The 17,404-nt window shown below is 50.8% G+C and overlaps 2 protein-coding genes and 1 non-coding gene across 9 annotated transcripts in view; 2 read left to right on the top strand and 1 right to left on the bottom strand.

Annotated features, from left to right (window-relative positions):
• The window catches only part of AP2A1 (adaptor related protein complex 2 subunit alpha 1), a 42,451-nt gene extending 39,665 nt beyond the window's left edge, over window positions 1–2,786 (bottom strand). For all 3 annotated transcript variants that reach the window (XM_054464803.2, XM_063657310.1, XM_054464804.2), the window contains exon 1: window positions 2,550–2,786. In XM_054464803.2, coding sequence (XP_054320778.1) covers window positions 2,550–2,616 — 67 coding nt within the window. In that variant the 5' untranslated portion in view covers window positions 2,617–2,786. The remainder of the gene's footprint in view (window positions 1–2,549) is intronic.
• Window positions 2,787–5,155: 2,369 nt separating this feature from the next.
• Window positions 5,156–5,262, top strand: LOC129021269 (U6 spliceosomal RNA). The gene has a single exon (XR_008495999.1). It is a non-coding gene; the product is annotated as a U6 spliceosomal RNA (small nuclear RNA).
• A 1,166-nt stretch (window positions 5,263–6,428) lies between these two features.
• TSKS (testis specific serine kinase substrate) overlaps window positions 6,429–17,404 on the top strand; it is a 56,676-nt gene continuing 45,700 nt past the window's right edge. For 3 of the 5 annotated variants that reach the window (XM_054464801.1, XM_054464800.2, XM_054464799.2), the window contains exons 1-2: window positions 6,449–6,709; window positions 7,512–7,740. In XM_054464801.1, the coding sequence (XP_054320776.1) occupies window positions 6,540–6,709; window positions 7,512–7,740 (399 nt within the window). In that variant the 5' untranslated portion in view covers window positions 6,449–6,539. Of the gene's footprint in view, window positions 6,710–7,511; window positions 7,741–17,404 lie in introns of all 5 variants that reach the window. The other 2 variants (XM_054464798.2, XM_054464797.2) reach the window with 2 other exon arrangements.

Genomic DNA, 17,404 nt, shown 5'->3' with positions numbered 1-17,404 from the left:
CTGCTTCCACGGCTACCTCTAGAATCTGTTCTCACAGCAGCCAGAGGAATTATTTTAAAACATCAATCGGTCACATCCCTCCTCTGCTCAAAATATTCTCACGCAGACAAAGGCCAAAGTGCTCACCATGGCCCAGAAAGCCTTTCCGGATCCTGTTCCCACTCCCCTCCACACCCGCCCTCTCTCCCCTTCACTCCCTCAGCTCCAGCCACACTGACCTCCCTCTCACTCGAACACATGTCAAGCATGCCGCAATCTCAGGACCTTTGAATGCACCTCCCTGTGCCGGGACCCCTTTCCTCCAAAATCCACAGGGCTTGCTCCACTCAGATATGACTTCCTTCACGAGGCCTACTGAGTACCCTCTCCATCCTAGTCCCTCTCCTGACCATTTTCTCCTTATTTTTCTTCACGGCACCAGTCAGGTCCTGAGGTTGTATCTCAGGATGTTCCCTGTGCATATGTTCTGTCTTCCTCGGAGAAGGGAGCTCCCAAGAACAGGAGTTTCTTTTTCTTTTTTTTATTTTTGGAGACGGAGTTTCACTCTTGTTGCCTAGCCTGGAGTGCAATGGTGTGATCTTGGCTCACTGCAACCTCCGCCTCCCGGGTTCAAGCAGTTATCCTGCCTCAGCCTCCTGAGTAGCTGGGATTACAGGCACCCACCACCACACCTGGCTAATTTTTGTATTTTTAGTAGAGACAGAGTTTCACCATGTTGGCTAGGTTGGTCTTGAACTCCTGACCTCAGGTGATCCGCCTGCCTCGGCCCCCCAAAGTGCTGGGATTACAGGCATGAGCCACCATGCCCAGCAAGAAGAGGAATTTCTGTTCACTATTGTCACCCCAGTACCTAGAACAGGGCCTGGACAACACTAGAGCAATCAAAAAGTATTTGTCAAGTGAATGAATGAATAAATGAGCCTTCAGAGGCAAGACACTGTTATGAATGAAGTTTGCAGACAAGAAAACGTCCTGAAAGAGGTTAAACGACTCGTGGAGGGTCACATCGCTGGTGGGTAACAGAGGCAGCCCACATCTGCTAACAGTGGCTCCCAGCTCCTCCACAACCCCCATCGCTCCACCCCTTGTCATAACAAGTGATCATTTCTCCTCCAACTGATACTCAACCGTTTCCACCCTCCTGTTTCCTGAGCACCTATTACATGCCAGATCCTTCCATAACAGTTAAATTCTAAAACAACAACCATCACTGGGTACTTTACAGAGCCAAGGGAGTAAAACCAATAGCCAAGTTCCATCTGGGGCCTGGAACGAGTGAAAGGCCTGAGGGGCATTGTCACAAGCACCTCAGGAAGATACGATCAGATGAGGAAACCGAGAGGTGAAGTCCCTCATTCAAGGTCACACAGCCAGGGAGTGGCGGTGCTCAAACGCAAACCCAAGTCTGGCTGACCCCAGAGCCCATGCGGATACAGCCTCTGAAGACTCCTGGCAGCTCCAATCACCAACAGCCATTCCCAGGAGTTGAGAGCTGACTTGCCGCCAGGATTCCCATCGTCACGACAACTCTTCCTGGCAGGGACCACCGTCCCCATATTACTGTGGTCAAATAGAAAAGGGCTCAGATCTCTGCCTGTCCTGCTGCCTGACCCCTGACCTCTCTCTGGGATTAGACTTCCCCTATTCCTAGCTTTCCAGATCTCTACCCCTCAAGCACTTCAGAACCCGACGCCTTCCTTGAGGTCTGGGCGCTCCTTCTTCTACCCTTTCCCCAATCCCCCACTCTAACGTCCTCTCCTTTCCAGGCCCCCGTTCCCTGTCACAGGTTCTCCCAAGACCTTACACCAGCAGCTCTTTTCTTCTGTGTTCCTTGGGTCCCTCCTTTCCCCTCAGCTGCCCCTCTAGCCCCCTCCACACTGCCTTCCATGTCTTCTAAGCAATCTCCCACCCTGAAGCCCCTGTATCCCTCACCAGGGTGTCCTTATAGTCTCCCCCTCCCATCATCTCCCTGCCCCAAACTCGTGGACTTTCAACCACTCTCAGGCCTCCTCTATACCACTGGCCAGGAGCCTCGGTGACCTATCTAACCCCTTTCCTCTGTATGACACCCCCTATCCCAGAACCTCAAGCCCTGCTCCATTAGGCTTCCGGCATTCCACTTCCTCCAGGTCCCCTCTGGCCTCTTCCCATTCCATCGCTCCACAGGGCACCCCCCCCATGCACTTCTTTCCCTTCTTCTCTACATTAGGAATCCCTCTGACCCCATCGTTTGTAAGATCCCCCAGCTTTTCAGTCTTTCCCAGGGGACACCTCTATGCTCGCATCCCTGGGACCTCACTGGCTTCCTCCCCTTTCAAGCCCTCCCGGACCCCTCTAGCTACTCCGTGTCGTCACCTCAAGAGGCACTCTATGACACCCCAAGCCCCTGGGTGCCCCCCATTCTAAAGTTCCTCCTGGGGCCCATCTATGCTCTCCCTATACGGCCGCAGAGGCTCTTGATCCCCCGGGTCCCTCTGTGACCCCCAAACCCCTCAATTTCACGCTCCCCCCTCCCCCGCGTCTCCAGTGTCCCCCGGCCGCGCGCTCACAGTTCCGGATGTCGGAGATGAACACCGCGAGCCCCCGCATCCCATCGCCCTTGGACACGGCCGGCATGATGGCGGTGGTGTCGGCTCCAGGCCTGGCCGGACAGGGCACAGAGCAGCGGGGGCTGGCAAGCGGGGACCGAGCGGAAAGGACCCCAGGCAGCGCCAAGGAGCCGAGCCGGCCGCGGGGAGGGCTGGCTGGCGGGCGGGCGGGCGGGCTGGCAGGCCGTGGCACCGCCCCCTGCCCCTCCCCTCCGCCCGCCGTCCGGAGCTCTGAGCCGCCCATTGGTGTGAGCTCCTGCCGCTCACAGGCGGGTTTCTCCCCACTTCATCTCTCATTGGCTGCTAAGCAAAGGCACGACGCTGCGATTGGCCCCGTGTTCCGCTATTTCCGTTTGGGAACGGGGAGGGGGGGAGGAGGCGTTGCCCGAGAGACGGGCGGGGTTCGATTGCGTATCATGGGCCCGCCCCCTCCGCGCGGCCAGGTCAAACACTGATTGGACCTAGCGGCTCTCCAAGGAGGGAGGGAGAGACGTGAAGGAAGGCGGGGAAAGGGCCTAGGAGGCGGGACTTAGGTTGACTGGGACCAATGAACGGGTAGACCTCCCCCGCAGGCGTCGCGCATTGGCGAGATCTGTCCTACTTCAGCCCTCCATTGGGCGGCTGTGGGGCGGGCGGAAGGCGAAGATCAGTAGAGAAGGAAAGAAGAGGAGGTGTCACTCCGCTCGGCTGGGATAGGTGGAGCGACGCCTGCAATTCCCTGCTGCAGAGAAGGGGTTGGGCGGGGCAAGAGAGCGTGCGGTGTTTACTGCGCAAGCGTCTCCGTGTTCCCTTTCTCCCTCCACTGTCACCCCCGACTGCTAAAATCCTCTTCTAGGAAGCCTTCCTCCCCTCCCCCCTTCTCTGCAGCCAACGCGTCGGGACTTGAGTTGTCAGGAGACCTAGAATCTCAGAGTGAAAAACAGTAATTCAAGGCTAGTCCCATTAAGCAGAAGTTAAACCTTAGGTCGAGAGGGTGAATGACTTGCCCAGGGCCATACAGCTTGGAAGTAAAAAAGCAGAAATAAATGTAAACCGTATCTTGGCTTACTTTTCAATACATGTTGCTTTTTTTTTTTTTTTTTTTTTTTTTGGTCCAACCACAGTGTCTCTCGGGCAGCCTCCATTGTAGCAGATATCAAACCAAAATTGATTCTCTCCTCCAGACTGGGAACGCCTTCTGGGCAAGAATGGGACCTGGCCTTGAAGAGTTTCAACATTTGTTAAAGGAAGGAATGGGTGAATCTGCTTTGGCCCAGCCCCAGCCTCCATCCCCAACCCCCAGCTCCCCAGAGGCTCTTTGGTAAACTGGCTCTGGGGAAGGCAAAACGGCCAGAACTCCCAACGCCCCGGGCGATTGAGAAATTTGGGACAAAGGGAACTGGAAGAGTCCATTTCTGTCACCTCTAGGAACAAAACTCCACCCCATCAGCCTTTTCTAATCTCAGAAGCCAAGCATTCCTGGAATGAACCTTGGGGGTGTGTCCTGGACCTTTGGAATGGCCATTCTGAATCCTGGGAGATGGAAAGGAGGTTGAGAAGAGCCCACCTTCCAGGCTCAATGGATGCGTCCATTTGGGTTTCCAGGAAAGGGGCCTGGGAAAGTCCATTTTGGATTCCAGGAGGACAGAAATTGCTCAGCTGTTTTAGTCACAGGGAGAGTCCATTTCTAATATGGGGGGCGTTGCTGTTTGCCCCTGAAGAACATAAAGCAGCCCCATTAAACACAAGAAAAATTATTAATCCCAGAACTTGAAGTTCTTTTTTTTTTTTTCTTTTTTTTTTTTGAGATGGAGTCTCGCTCTGTCGCCCAGGCTGGAGTGCAGTGGCGGGATCTCAGTTCACTGCAACCTCTGCCTCCCGGGTTCACGCCATTCTCCTGCCTCAGCCTCCCGAGTAGCTGGGACTACAGGCGCACGCCACCATGCCTGGCTAATTTTTTGTGTTTTTAGTAGAGACAGGGTTTCACCGTGTTAGCCAGGATGGTCTCGATCCCCTGACCTTGTGATCCGCCCACCTCGGCCTCCCAAAGTGCTGGGATTACAGGCATGAGCCACTGCGCCCGGCCTTTTTTTTTTTTTTTTTTTTTTTGAGACAGAGTCTAGCTCTGTCGCCCAGGCTGGAGTTCAGTGGCTCAATCTCTGCTCATTGTAACCTCTGCCTCCCGAGTTAAAGCGATTTTCCTGCCTCAGCCTCCTAAGTAGCTGGGATTACAGGCACCCGTCATCATGCTCACCTAATTTTTGCATTTTTATAGAGACAGGGTTTCACTATGTTGGCCGTGCTTGTCTTGAACTCCTAACTTCAGGTGATCCGCCCGCCTCGGCCTCCCAAAGTGTTGGGATTACAGGTGTGAGCCACCACGCCCAGCCAGTTCTTTTTTATAGAAAGATTAAGCGTTCCAAGAACTGGAGTCCATTCATGACCAGGAAGAAGTACTTTCTCCCTGGGGATAACGGCATTTAAAATGTCTTTTAGCAGTGATGTTTGAACTAGTCTTTCTGAGAAGTGTGAAGAGAGACATCGAGGGTCACAAGAACAGGAAAAGTCTGTCCCTAAATAGCAGGGCAGTGCTCGCTTCGACAGCATATGCATTAACATTGGAAGGATACACAAAAGATTAGCATGGGCCCCGCGCAAAGACGACAGGCAAATTTGTGACATGTTTCATATATTTTTTAAATATTCTGGGCAGGCGGGGCGCAGTGGTTCACACCTGTAATCCCAACGCTTTAGGAGGCTGAAGTGGGCAGATCACGAGGTCAGGAGTTGGAGACTAGCCTGGCCAACATAGTGAAACCCCGTCTCTACTAAAAGTACAAAAAAAAAATTAGATGTGTGTGGGGGCGGGCACCTGTAGTCCCAGCTACTCAGGAGGCTGAGGCAGGAGAATCGCTTGAAACTGGGAGGTAGAGGTTGCAATGAGCCAAGATCACGCCACTGCACTCCAGCCTGGGTGTCAGAGTCAGACTCCATCTAAAAAAAAAAAAAAAAAATTATGGCGGAGCATGGTGGCTCATGTCTGTAATCCCACACTTTGGGAGGCTAAGGTGGGTGGACCATTTGAGGTCGGGAGTTTGAGACCAACCTGGCCAACATGGTGAAACCCCATCTCTACTAAAAATACAAAAATTAGCCAGACATTGTGGCCAGCGCCTGTAGTACCAGCTACTGGGGAGGCTGAGGCAGGAGAATCGGTTGAACCTCGGGAGGTGGAGGTGGCAATGAACTGAGATCGCGCCACTGAACTCCAGCCTGGGTGACAGAGAGAAACTCTGTCTCAAAAAAAAAAAAAAAAAAAGTATTAAAATAATAAATAAATAAACGGGGGAGGGGGATGCCACCCTCTGTCCTGCCTCAACTCTCCACCTTCCTCTCCTCCCTCACTTTCCACCCTGATCCTGAGGCCCACCGCATCTAGCTTTCTCTTGTTGATCTACCTGTACATTGCCTTTTCCCCCACCCTGACGCCCCATAGAATATGAGACCCTCCAGGTCAGGGTCTGGATCTCAGCCCTCTTTGATCACAGTCTCTCAAACCGCAGCCAACTGTCAAATCCAGGAAGCTACATGAAGAATCAAGTACAAGTGCACAGGGCTGTGTGACCCCACGCTTAGTCTCAGGGGGAGGGAAGTTGGACCTCTCCCAAGAATCCGTGAGCCGACCCATCGTAAGTTACAGGCTAGCATGAGTCCATCCACTGGAGCTCTGAAGACGGGGGGCACGTTGGGCATGTAACTAGAATCCTGAACAGGAGGAGTCCACTGAGAACCCTAGGGGAATGACCTGGGCCAGCATCTCTCCCTACCCTGTGCCCCCCACTTACTGGGGCCCAGTGGTTGGGTCCTTTGTGAGGCAGGCTGAGGGGACAGTGGATCCTGAGGGTCTGTGGTCACAGTAGGTAGGAAGTCTCAGAGGAAGGAGCCCCTCCCTGGGAGCCAGACCCCCACACCATGGCGAGCGTGGTGGTGAAGACGATCTGGCAGTCCAAAGAGATCCATGAGGCCGGGGACACCCCCACGGGGGTGGAGAGCTGCTCCCAGCTAGTCCCAGAGGCTCCCCGGGGGGTGACCAGCCGGGCCAAGGGGATCCCGAAGAAAAAGAAGGCCGTGTCGTTCCACGGGTGGGTTTGTTGCACCCTGTCAGGGATGGTTCTAATGCCCAGCACTGCCTCCAACAGAGCAGGAGTCCGACTGTGGGTGCTGGAGGAAGGGGAGGGGGAAAAGCCAGTGAGTGAGGGCCAGGAAAGAGGGCAGCAGTGAAGAGACATCAAGTCACAGGGAGGTAGAGAGGAAAAAGGTAATGGGGATGGATGGAGGGAGGAAAAAGCCAGTGGGGAGGGAAGAAGGAGAAGGGAGGCTAGTGAATGAAGAAGAAAGTAGATGGCGGGGGCAGAGAAGGGAGGAGAAAGTAGGCAGCGGGGAAGGAGAAGAAGAAAGTAGACAGTGGTGGTCAGGCACGGTGGCTCACGCCTGTAATCCCGGCACTTTGGGAGGCCGAGGCAGGTGGATCATGAGGTCAGGAGTTCAAGACCAGCCTGGCCAACATGGTGAAACCCCATCTCTACTAAAAATACTAAAATTAGCTGGGCGTGATGGCACATACCTATAACCCCAGCTACTCAGGAGGCTGAGGCAGGAGAATTGCTTGAACTGGGACCCAGAGTCGGAGGTTGCAGTGAGCCGAGATCGCGCCACTGCACTCCAGCCTGGGCAAGAGAGTGAGACACTGTCTCAAAAAAAAAAAAGAAAGAAAGTAGGCAGCATGGGGAAGGAGAATAAAGTAGGCAGCGGGGACAGAGAAGGGAGAAACTTGTATACAGTGAGGGTGGAGTCACAGGGGGTGCGGTATGGAGAAAGGAAGACAGGAGGGCCCAGACACCCTGGGGCTGCTTCTCCACCTTTCTGCCTGTTTCTCCTCTGCAGGGTGGAGCCCCAGATGTCCCACCAGCCCATGCACTGGTGCCTGAACCTCAAACGGTCCTCGGCCTGCACCAATGTGTCACTGCTCAACCTGGCCGCCATGGAGCCCACTGACTCCACGGGGACAGACTCCACAGTGGAAGACCTCAGCGGCCAACTCACGCTGGCCGGGCCCCCGGCCTCCCCTACCCTACCCTGGGATCCGGATGATGCAGACATCACAGAAATCCTGGTGAGGGCCCCCCACACCACCCGCTGGGGAAAACCGAGGTCCTCCACAAGGTGGTAGCAAATACTTAGGACGGGGGTGGGTGTTTTTGATTTGGAGTTAGAATGTTTTGGTCATTCAAGACCCAGAGGAACTAACTGGGAACTGCCTCCTCCTTCTCTGACAGCCAGCCATGAATCTGGGAGTTGGTCTTTTTTTTTTCTTCCTTTAGAGACAGTCTCACTGTGTTGCCCAAGATGGTCTCAAACTCCTGGGCTCAAGTGATCCTCCCACCTCGGCCTCCCACAGTGCTGGGATTACAGGCGAGAGCCACTGTGCCTGGCCTGGGTGGTCTTCAGTTCATACAGTCACTCCCAAATGTCCCCAGTGAGGCTGGGCTCAGGAAACAGGCCAGATCCCTGTGCTTGGGGAGCTCCCAGTCTGGTGGGGGCAAAAGACACAGACTAGGGTGAGAAATTCCCTAACGGAGGAGATCCCAGAGAAGGGCCCCTCAAGTCAGGCTGGGGGGTACCAGGGAAAGCTTCCTGGAGGAGGATGTCCTGCAACTGGACCTTAGTGAGTGAGTAGGAGTTCTCTGAGGGGAGTCAGCTAAGAATCTGGGGCAAAACTGAGAGATGAGCAAGATTTAGGGGGATTTAGGGAATTTCTGGCAAAAGTATAGAGGGTTACAACTGGGTCCTTTAACTCACCCCACACCTGGCTTCCTCTGGGCCAGGCCTGAAACAGGCTCTACCAGATACTGAGAACCACACTAACAATAGCCATGATCTTAATGATGCTGATAAGATTCACTAGCACTTTCTATGTTCAGGGAGCCCTGGTTTCCTCATGTGTAAAATGGAGATGCATACATTTGTTCCTTTATTTTTAAATTTTATTTATTTATTTATTTATTTTTTGAGACGGAGTTTCGCTCTTGTTGCCCAGGCTGGAGTGCAATGGCATGATCTTGGCTCACAGCAACCTCTGCTTCCCAGCTGGGTTCAAGCCATTCTCCTGCCTCAGCCTCCCGAGTAGCTGGGATTACAGGCATGTGCCACCACACCCAGCTAATTTTGTATTTTTAGTAGAGACAGGGTTTCTCCATGTTGGTCAGGCTGGTCTCGAACTCCGGACCTCAGGTGATCTGTCCACCTCAGCCTCCCAAAGTGCTGAGATTACAGGCGTGAGCCACCACGCCCAGCTTTTGTTTATTTATTTTTAAGGCAGGGTCTTGCTCTGTCTCCCAGGCTGGAGTGCAGTGGCGCAATCACAACTCACTGCAGCCTGGAACTCCTGGGCTCAAAGGATCCTCCCCTCTCAGCCTTCTGAGTAGCTGGGACCACAGGCACACACCTGGCTGATTTAAAAAAAAATTTTTGTAAGCCAGGCGCAGTGACCTATAATCTCAGCATTTTGGGAGGCCGAGGCGGGTGGATCATGAGGTCAGGAGTTCGAGACCAGTCTGGCCAATATGGCGAAACCCCGTCTCTACTAAAAATACAAAAATTAGCTGGGCCTGATGGTGTGTGCCTGTGGTGGCGGGCGCCTGTAGTCCCAGCTACTGCAGAGGCTGAGGCAGGAGAATTGCTTGAACCCGGGAGGCGGAGGTTGCAGTGAGCCAAGATCACGCCACTGCACTCCAGCCTGGGCGACACAGCGAGAGTCTGTAAAAAATAATAATAATAATAATAATAATAATAATTTTTGTAGAGACAGGATCTCACAATGTTGTGCAATCTGGTCTTAAACTCAAGCAATTTTTGGGCCTCAGCCTCCCACCAAAGTGCTGGGATTACAGGAGTGCAACACCATGCCCAGCCACATTTATTCTTTTTAACAAATATCTCTTTTTCTTTCTTTATTTTTTGAGATGGAGTCTCACTCTGTAGCCAGGCTGGAGTACGGTGGTGCGATCTTGGCTCACTGCAAACTCCACCTCTCGGGTTCAAGTGATTCTCCCACCTCAGCCTCCCAAGTAGCTGGGATTACAAGAGCGCCACCACACCTGACTAATTGTTGTATTTTTAGTAGAGATGGGGTTTCACCATGTTGGCCAGGCTGGTCTCGAACTCCTGACCTCAGATGACCTCCCGCCTCAGCCTCCCAAAGTGCTGGGATTAGGGGCATGAGCCACCACACCTGGCCTCTCTTTTTCTTTCTTTTTTCTTTTTTTTTTTTTTTTTTTTTTGAGACAGGATCTCACTCTATTGCCCAGGCTGGAGTGCAGTGGCATGATAATAGCTCACTGCAACCTCAAACCCTTGGGCTTAAGCGATCTTTCCACCTTGACCTCCCAAGTAGCTGGGACTGCAGGTGTACACCACCGTGCCCAGCTAAACAAATTTTTTTCTTTCTTTCTTTTTTTTTTTTTTTTTTGAGACTGGGTCTTGTTCTGTTGCCCAGGCTGGAGTGACAGCATGACAGTCCAGGCACAATCTTGGCTCGCTGCAGCCTTGGCCTCCCCAGGCCCAGGTGATCCTCCCACCTCAGCCTCCCAAGTAGCTGTAACTACAGGCACATGCCACACACCCAGCTAATTTTTTTTTTTTTGGAGATGGAGTCTCGCTCTGTTGCCAGGCTGCAGTGCAGTGGTGTGATCTCAGCTCACTGCAACCTCCACCTCCCAGGTTCAAGCCATTCTCCTGCCTCAGCCTCCCTAGTAGCTGGGACTACAGGTGCGCGTCACCACGCCCGGCTAATTTTTGTATTTTTAGTAGAGACGGGGTTTCACCATGTTGGCCAGGATGATCTCGATCTCTTGACCTTGTCATCTGCCTGCCTCAGCCTCCCAAACTGCTGGGATTACAGGCATGAGCCACCGCGCCCGGCTTTACCCAGCTAATTTTTTTAAAAAATTTTTGAAGCCGGGCTTGGTGGCTCATGCCTGTAATCCCAGCAGTTTGGGAGGCTGAAGCGGGCAGATCACCTGAGGTCGGTAATTCCAGACCAGCCTGATCAACATGGAGAAACCCCATCTCTACGAAAAATATACAATTAGCCGGACGTGGTGGCACATGACTGTAATCCCAGCTATGTGGGAGGCTGAGGCAGAAGAATCACTTGAACCTTGGAGGCAGAGGTTGCAGCGAACCGAGGTCATGCCATTGCACTCCAGCCTGGGCAACAAGAGCAAAACTCCGTCTCAAAAAAAAAAAAAAACAACTAAGGTAGACAGTGGTGTAGTAACCTCCACAAGGTCAAGGTTGGAGAGGTTGTAAGAGGCAGGACCAAGACAAGAAGGCTGCTGCTTTTGTCACTAATGCAAAAGGCCTTTCTCTCCCCAAGACTCCCTTGGGCTGAGTGGGGGATGTTTGGAGGGGAGAGACTGAGGCAGGGAGGCCAGAGGGGAGGCTGGGCGAGGGTCGAGGGAAGGAGGAGGAGCTTCAGAGAACAGGGCAAAGAGTCTGGTCTGGGAAGGATGTCTGGGAGACATCTCCTCCCTCAGACAGAAGAGCTCTCCGCTCTCTCTTGGGGAGTGTCCCTCAGGCAGCACTTGCAGCCGTTTGCCTCCCACCAGAGCTATTTCTGAGTCACATCCCCCACTGGATCGTGAAGCCTGAGAAAGTGCCCCAGGCAGCCAGGATCGAGGTCTGACACAGCCGCCAGCTCGCTGTGGGGCTGCAGGGGAGTGTCGGCCTCTAACCGGCTTCAAGTTCCTTCTCTGTGAAATGGAAAAAGTAATGACCTTGGGGTGCCTGCTGGAGAGGTGAGGGGGGCAGCAAGAGCTGGAACCAGCACCCAGCACCTGAGCTGCATCCAGAGAGAAGGCAGGGACGGACAGAGAGAAGGACACAGAGTCCCAGAGAGAGGGGATAGAGAGAGACCCAGAGAGAGAGGGAGACAGAGACCCAGAGAGAGAGGGGGGAACAGAGGCCCAGAGAGAGAGGGGAACAGAGGCCCAGAGAGAGAGGGGAACAGAGGCCCAGAGAGAGAGGGGGACAGAGGCCCAGAGAGAGAGGGGGGAACAGAGACCCAGAGAGAGGGGAAGGAAGACCAGAGAGAGGGGACAGAGACCCAGAGAGAGGAGGACAGAGACCCAGAGACAGAGGGGGGCACATGCCTGTAATCCCAGCTACTCGGGAGGCTGAGGCAGGAGAATCGCTTGAACTCGGGAAGTGGAGGTTGCAGAGAGCCGAGATCGTGCCACTGCACTCCAGCCTGGTGACAGAGTGAGACTCTATCTCAAAAAAAAAAAAAAAAAAAAGAAGCAGAGACCTAAAGAGTAGAAAGGCAGAGACTCAGGAAAAATAAGTCAGAGACTCTGAGATTTGGGGGACAGAGCTGAATCAGGGTGAGACAGAAGACCAGAAATAGAGGAGGGGGATAGAGACCCAGAGACAGAAGGAACAGACACGGGCTGGGTGGGGACAGAGAACTGGAAAGAGGGGGACAGAGAACCAGGCGGTGATGGAGACCCTGGTTGAGAGAGTGTCAGTTTCCAGGTAGGAGGAAGGACAATGGGAACCCTGTGAAGGTAGTTGTTAGTTGTATCTCCATTTCACAGGTAGGGAAGCAGAGGCACAGAGAGGTGAAGTCCCCTCCATGAGGTCATACGGCTAGTAACTGGGAGAAATTAGCTGACCCTAGGTCCTGTTGCCTTGGTTTCCAGAACAATTACCCACAGGAAACCCAAGACCTTCAGAGTCTTCAGGTTAGAAAGACACTTTGTGTAATGCTTTCTATTGCTGTGAAACCAATTACACCAAAACTTCAAACAACGAACTTGGAGGGACTCAGCTGGGTGGGCCTAGCTCAGGGTGTCTCATGAGGTTGCAAACAAGATTTTGGCTGGGGCTGCAGTCACCTGAAGGTTGGACTGGGGCCAGAGGTTGTGCTACCAAAATGGGGCACTCACCTGCCCTTGGCTGGAGGCCTCAATTCCTTGCTACATGGGCCTCTTCATAGGTGGCTGCTTATGACATTGAGGCTATCATTCCCAAGAGGAAGAGAGAGCAAATAAGAAACAGTTCCTCTTATGAAGTAGTCTCTTACCTCACATATCATCAATTCTACTTTATTCTATTTTTTTATTTTTTGAGACAGAGTCTCTGTCACCTAGGCTGGAGTGCAGTGGCGCAATCGCGGCTTACTGCAGCCTCTGCCTCCCAGGTTCAAGCAATTGTCTTGCCTTAGCCTCCTGAGTAGCTGGCATTACAGGTGTGTGCCACCATGCTCGGCTAATTTTTGTATTTTTTGTAGAAACAGGGTTTCACCTTGTTGGCCGGGCTGGTCTTGAACTCCTGACCTCAGGTGATCCACCTGCCTCGGCCTCCCAAAGTGCTGGGATTACAGGCATGAGCCACCACAACCAGCCTGCCTTATTCTATTTCCCGGGTGTGAGTCACTAAGTCCAGCTCATACTCAACTGAGGCAAATAAGGCTCCACGTTTTAAAGGAATGTGAAAGAATTTATGGACATATTTTAAACTATCACATTTTGTGGGATTTTTGTAGCTGCCCTTTATTGGGATGAGGAAGTTCCTTTCTTCCTATTTCTAGTTTGTTGAGTGTTTTTTTTTTTTTTTAATCATAAGAGGGTGTTATATATTGTAAAAAGCTTTTTCTCAACTGACATGATCATGTGGTTTTTTCCCTTTTATTCTATTAATACGGTATGTAACATTTATTTATTTTAGAGACAGAGTCTTGCTCTGTTTCCCAGGTTGGAGTCCAATGGTGCTATCATAGCTCACTGCAGCCTCAACCTCCTGGGCTCAAACAATCCTCCCACCTCAGCCTCCCAAGGAGGTGAGACCACAAGCACATGCCACTGTACCCAGATAATTTTTAAATTTTTTGGTAGAGATGGAGTCTCACTATGTTGACCTGGCTGGTCTAGAATTTCTGGCCTCAGGTGATCCTCCTGTCTCAGCCTCTCAAATTGCTGAGATGAGCCCCATGCCCAGTCATTGGTTGATTTTAGTATGTTGAACCAACCTTGCATTCCTGGGATAATTCCCACTTGGTCACGATGTATAATCCTTTTTACATGCTGCTGGATTTGGTTTGCTAGTATTTCGTTGAGGATTTTTGTGACCATAATCATAAAGGATATTGGTCTGTGGTGTTCTTTCTTTCTTTTTTTTTTTTTTTTTTTTTTTTGAGATGGAGTCTTGCTCTGTCGCCCAGGCTAGAATGCAGTGGCACAATTTCGGCTCACTGCAACCTCCACCTCCCAGGTTCAAGCGATTCTCCTGCCTCAGCCTCCCAAGTAGCTGGGACTACAGGTGCCTACCACCGTGCCCGGCTAATTTTTGTATTTTTAGTAGAGACAGGGTTTCACCATCTTGGCCAGGCTGGTCTCAAACTCCTAACCTCGTAATCCACCCACCTTGGTCTCCCAAAGTGCTGGGATTACAGGCATGAGCCACCACACCTGGCCTGGTCTGTGGTTTTCTTTTCTTGTGATCTCTTTGTTTGGTATCAGGGAAATACTGTCAGATATTTCCTGAGTTAGAAACTGCTCCTTCTATTTTTTGGTAGACTTTGAAATGGATTGTCAATTCTTTTTTTTTAATGATCGACAGGATTCACTGCTGAAGCCATCTGGTGCTAGGCTTTTCTTTGTTGGAAGTTTTAAAATTATGTTTTAATTCCATTTCTTTACTTGTTATGGGTCTTTTCGGACTTTCTAGGTCTTGAGTCAGTTTTGGTAGTTTGTGTGCTTCCAGACATTTTTCCACTGTATCTACATTATCTGATTTGTTGGCACACAATTGTTCAGTCTTCCTTTATAACCATTTTTCTTTCTGTACAGTTGGTAGTAATGTCTCCTCTGTCACTCTCCGCCTCCCGGGTTCACGCCATTCTCCTGCCTCAGCCTCCCGAGTAGCTGGGAATACAGGCGCCCGCCACCACGCCCAGCTAATTTTTCTGTATTTTTAGTAGAGGCGGGGTTTCATCGTGTTAGCCAGGATGGTCTCCATCTCCTGACCTCATGATCCACCCACCTCAGCCTCCTAAAGTGTTGGGATTATAGGTGTGAGCCACGGCACCCGGCCCTTTCTTCTTTTTAAATGTGTTTATAGCTATAAATTTCCCTTAAAGCATTTTTTCACTGTATCACTTACATTCTGGTATGCTGTATTTTCATTATTCTTCATCTCAAACAATCTTATAATTTCCTTTGTGATTTTTTTCTTTGACCCATTGGGTTTTTAAATTTTTTTCAGACAATGTTGCTCTGTCACCCAGGCGGGAGTGCAGTGGCATGATTACAGCTCACTGCAGCCTCTCAACCTCTTGGGCTCAGATGATTCTCCTGCCTCAATCTCCTGAGTAGTGGGTCTACAGATGTGTGCCACAATGCCCAGCGAATTAAAAAAAACTTTTTTTGTAGAGATGAGGTCTCACTATGTTGCCCAGGCTGGTCTTGAACTCCTGGGCCCAAGTGATCCTCCCAAGTCGGCCTCCCAAAGAGCTGGGATTATAGGTGTGAGCCTCCATGCCTGGCACCATTGCTTTTTTTAGTGTGCTGTTTAATTTCCACACATTTGTGTGTTTCCCACGTTTATTTATTTTTTGTTCTTTTTTCTCTTTTTTTTTTTTTTTGAGATGGAGTCTTGCTCTGTCGCCCAGGCTAGAGTGCAGTGGTGCAATCAAGCTCTGACTCCTGGTTTCATGCCATTCTCCTGCCTCAGCCTCCTGAGTAGCTGGGACTACAGGCGTGTGCCACCACACCAGTCTAATTTTTTTGTATTTTAGTAGAGATGGGGTTTCACCATGTTAGCCAGGATGGTCTCAATCTCCTGACCTCATGATCCTACAGCCTTGGCCTCCCAAAGTGCTGGGATTACAGGCATGAGCCACCGTGCTCAGCCCCAAATTTCTTTCTGATACTGATTTCTAATTGCATTCTGCGGAGGTCATAGAGGTTAGAAAATATACTTTAGCCGGGTGCAATGGCTCACGCCTGTAATCCCAGCACTTTGGGAGGCCAAGTCAGGCAGATCACCTGAGGTCAGGAGTTTGAGACCAGCCTGACCAATATGGTGAAACCCCATCTCTACTAAACATACAAAAATTAGCCAGGTGTGGTGGCGGGCGCCTGTAGTCCCAGCTACTGGGGAGGCTAAGGCAGGGGAATCGCTTGAACCCAGGAGGCAGAGGTTGCAGTGAGCTGAGATCGTGCCACTGCACTCCAGCCTGGGGGACAGAGGGAGACTCTGTCTCAAAAAAAAAAAAATAAAAATAAAAAATAAAGTATCATAATGTAGCAACCCTAGAAACAGATTCTCCCCACTCATAAGGATTTGTTGTTATTATTGCTTGTTATAGTTGCTTTTCATTTTATTATTTTTATTTATTTATTTTTATTATTATTTGAGATAGGATCTTGCTCTGTTGCCCAGGCCACTGTACAGTGGCATGATCGTGGCCCACTGCAGCCTCTAACTCCCAGGCTTAAGGGGTCCTCCTGCCTCAGCCTTCTGAGTAGCTGGGACTACAGGTATGCACTACCAAGCTCAGCTAATTTTATTTTATTATTATTATTATTTATTTTTTTTTTTTGAGATGGAGTCTTGCTCTGTTGCCCAGGCTGGAGTGCAATGGCACAATCTCGGCTCACTGCAAGCTCTGCCTCCCGGGTTCACGCCATTCTCCTGCCTCAGCCTCCTGAGTAGCTGGGACTACAGGCGCCCGCCACCACGTCCGGCTAATTTTTTGTATTTTTTAGTAGAGACAGGGTTCACCATGTTAACCAGGATGGTCTCGATCTCCTGACTTCGTGATCCACCCGCCTCGGCCTCCCAAAGTGCTGGGATTACAGGCATGAGCCAACACGCCCGGCCTATTTTATTACTATTTTTTAAGGGATTAGGTTTTACTATGTTGCTCAGGCTGGTCTTGAACTTCTGGGCTCAAGCAATCCTCCCACCTCATCCTCCCAAATTGTTGGAATTACAGGTGTGAGCTACTGCACCTGACCTGTAGTTGCTTTTTAAAAAACAGACTTTTCTGAACTATTTCTGTAATATCTGTGTTCTTTGTCATGTTTGGCCACTGAAGTCTCTGTTCTCTGATTTTAGTGGTTAGCTAATGACTGGAGAGACATTTCCTTAAACTGGAACGACAAAATCTTCTAGTCTTTGCCAAACGGCACTCTGTGTGCCTGATGAGGCACACCTTTAACACTCAGACAATTTACAACTCTACCTTAGCCTTCCCTTCCTGCTTGTGCAGCGTTTCACGGTTTCAAGGTCAGCCAGAAGTGAAAAGCTTGGGGCCTTCTCAGAACTTTCCCAAGCATGTACACAACCCTACACAGGCCAATGGCTTTCTACATTCCCAGGAATTTGTTGGAACATTTCAAGGCTTCTACAGATATGTCCATCAGATTTTCCTTTTAAGATTTTTTGTTTTTTATTGTTTACTCCAACTGTTATCCATTGCCTTCGGCAGTAGCAACATTAAAACAAGCGTAATTTTTTTTTTTCTTTACAAATGTTCCCTCTCCCACTCCGTGTTAGTCCATTCTTGCATTGCTATAAAGGAATACTCGAGGCTGGGTATAAATAAAAGAGGTTTAATTGGCTTATGCTTCACAGGCTATCTGTTAAACATGGTGCCAACATCTGCTCAGCTTTTGGTCAGGGCCTCATAGCAGAAGGTGATGGAGCCAGCATATCATCTGGCAAGAGCAGGAGCAAGGAGGTGCCACACAGGTTTTGTTGTTTTTTTTTTT

The sequence above is a fragment of the Pongo pygmaeus genome, chromosome 20, assembly GCF_028885625.2.
Source record: "Pongo pygmaeus isolate AG05252 chromosome 20, NHGRI_mPonPyg2-v2.0_pri, whole genome shotgun sequence".
NCBI classification, from domain to species: domain Eukaryota; kingdom Metazoa; phylum Chordata; class Mammalia; order Primates; family Hominidae; genus Pongo; species Pongo pygmaeus.
The sequence above is the reverse complement of the archived record's forward strand: the minus strand, read 5'-3'. Positions and strand labels throughout refer to the sequence as shown.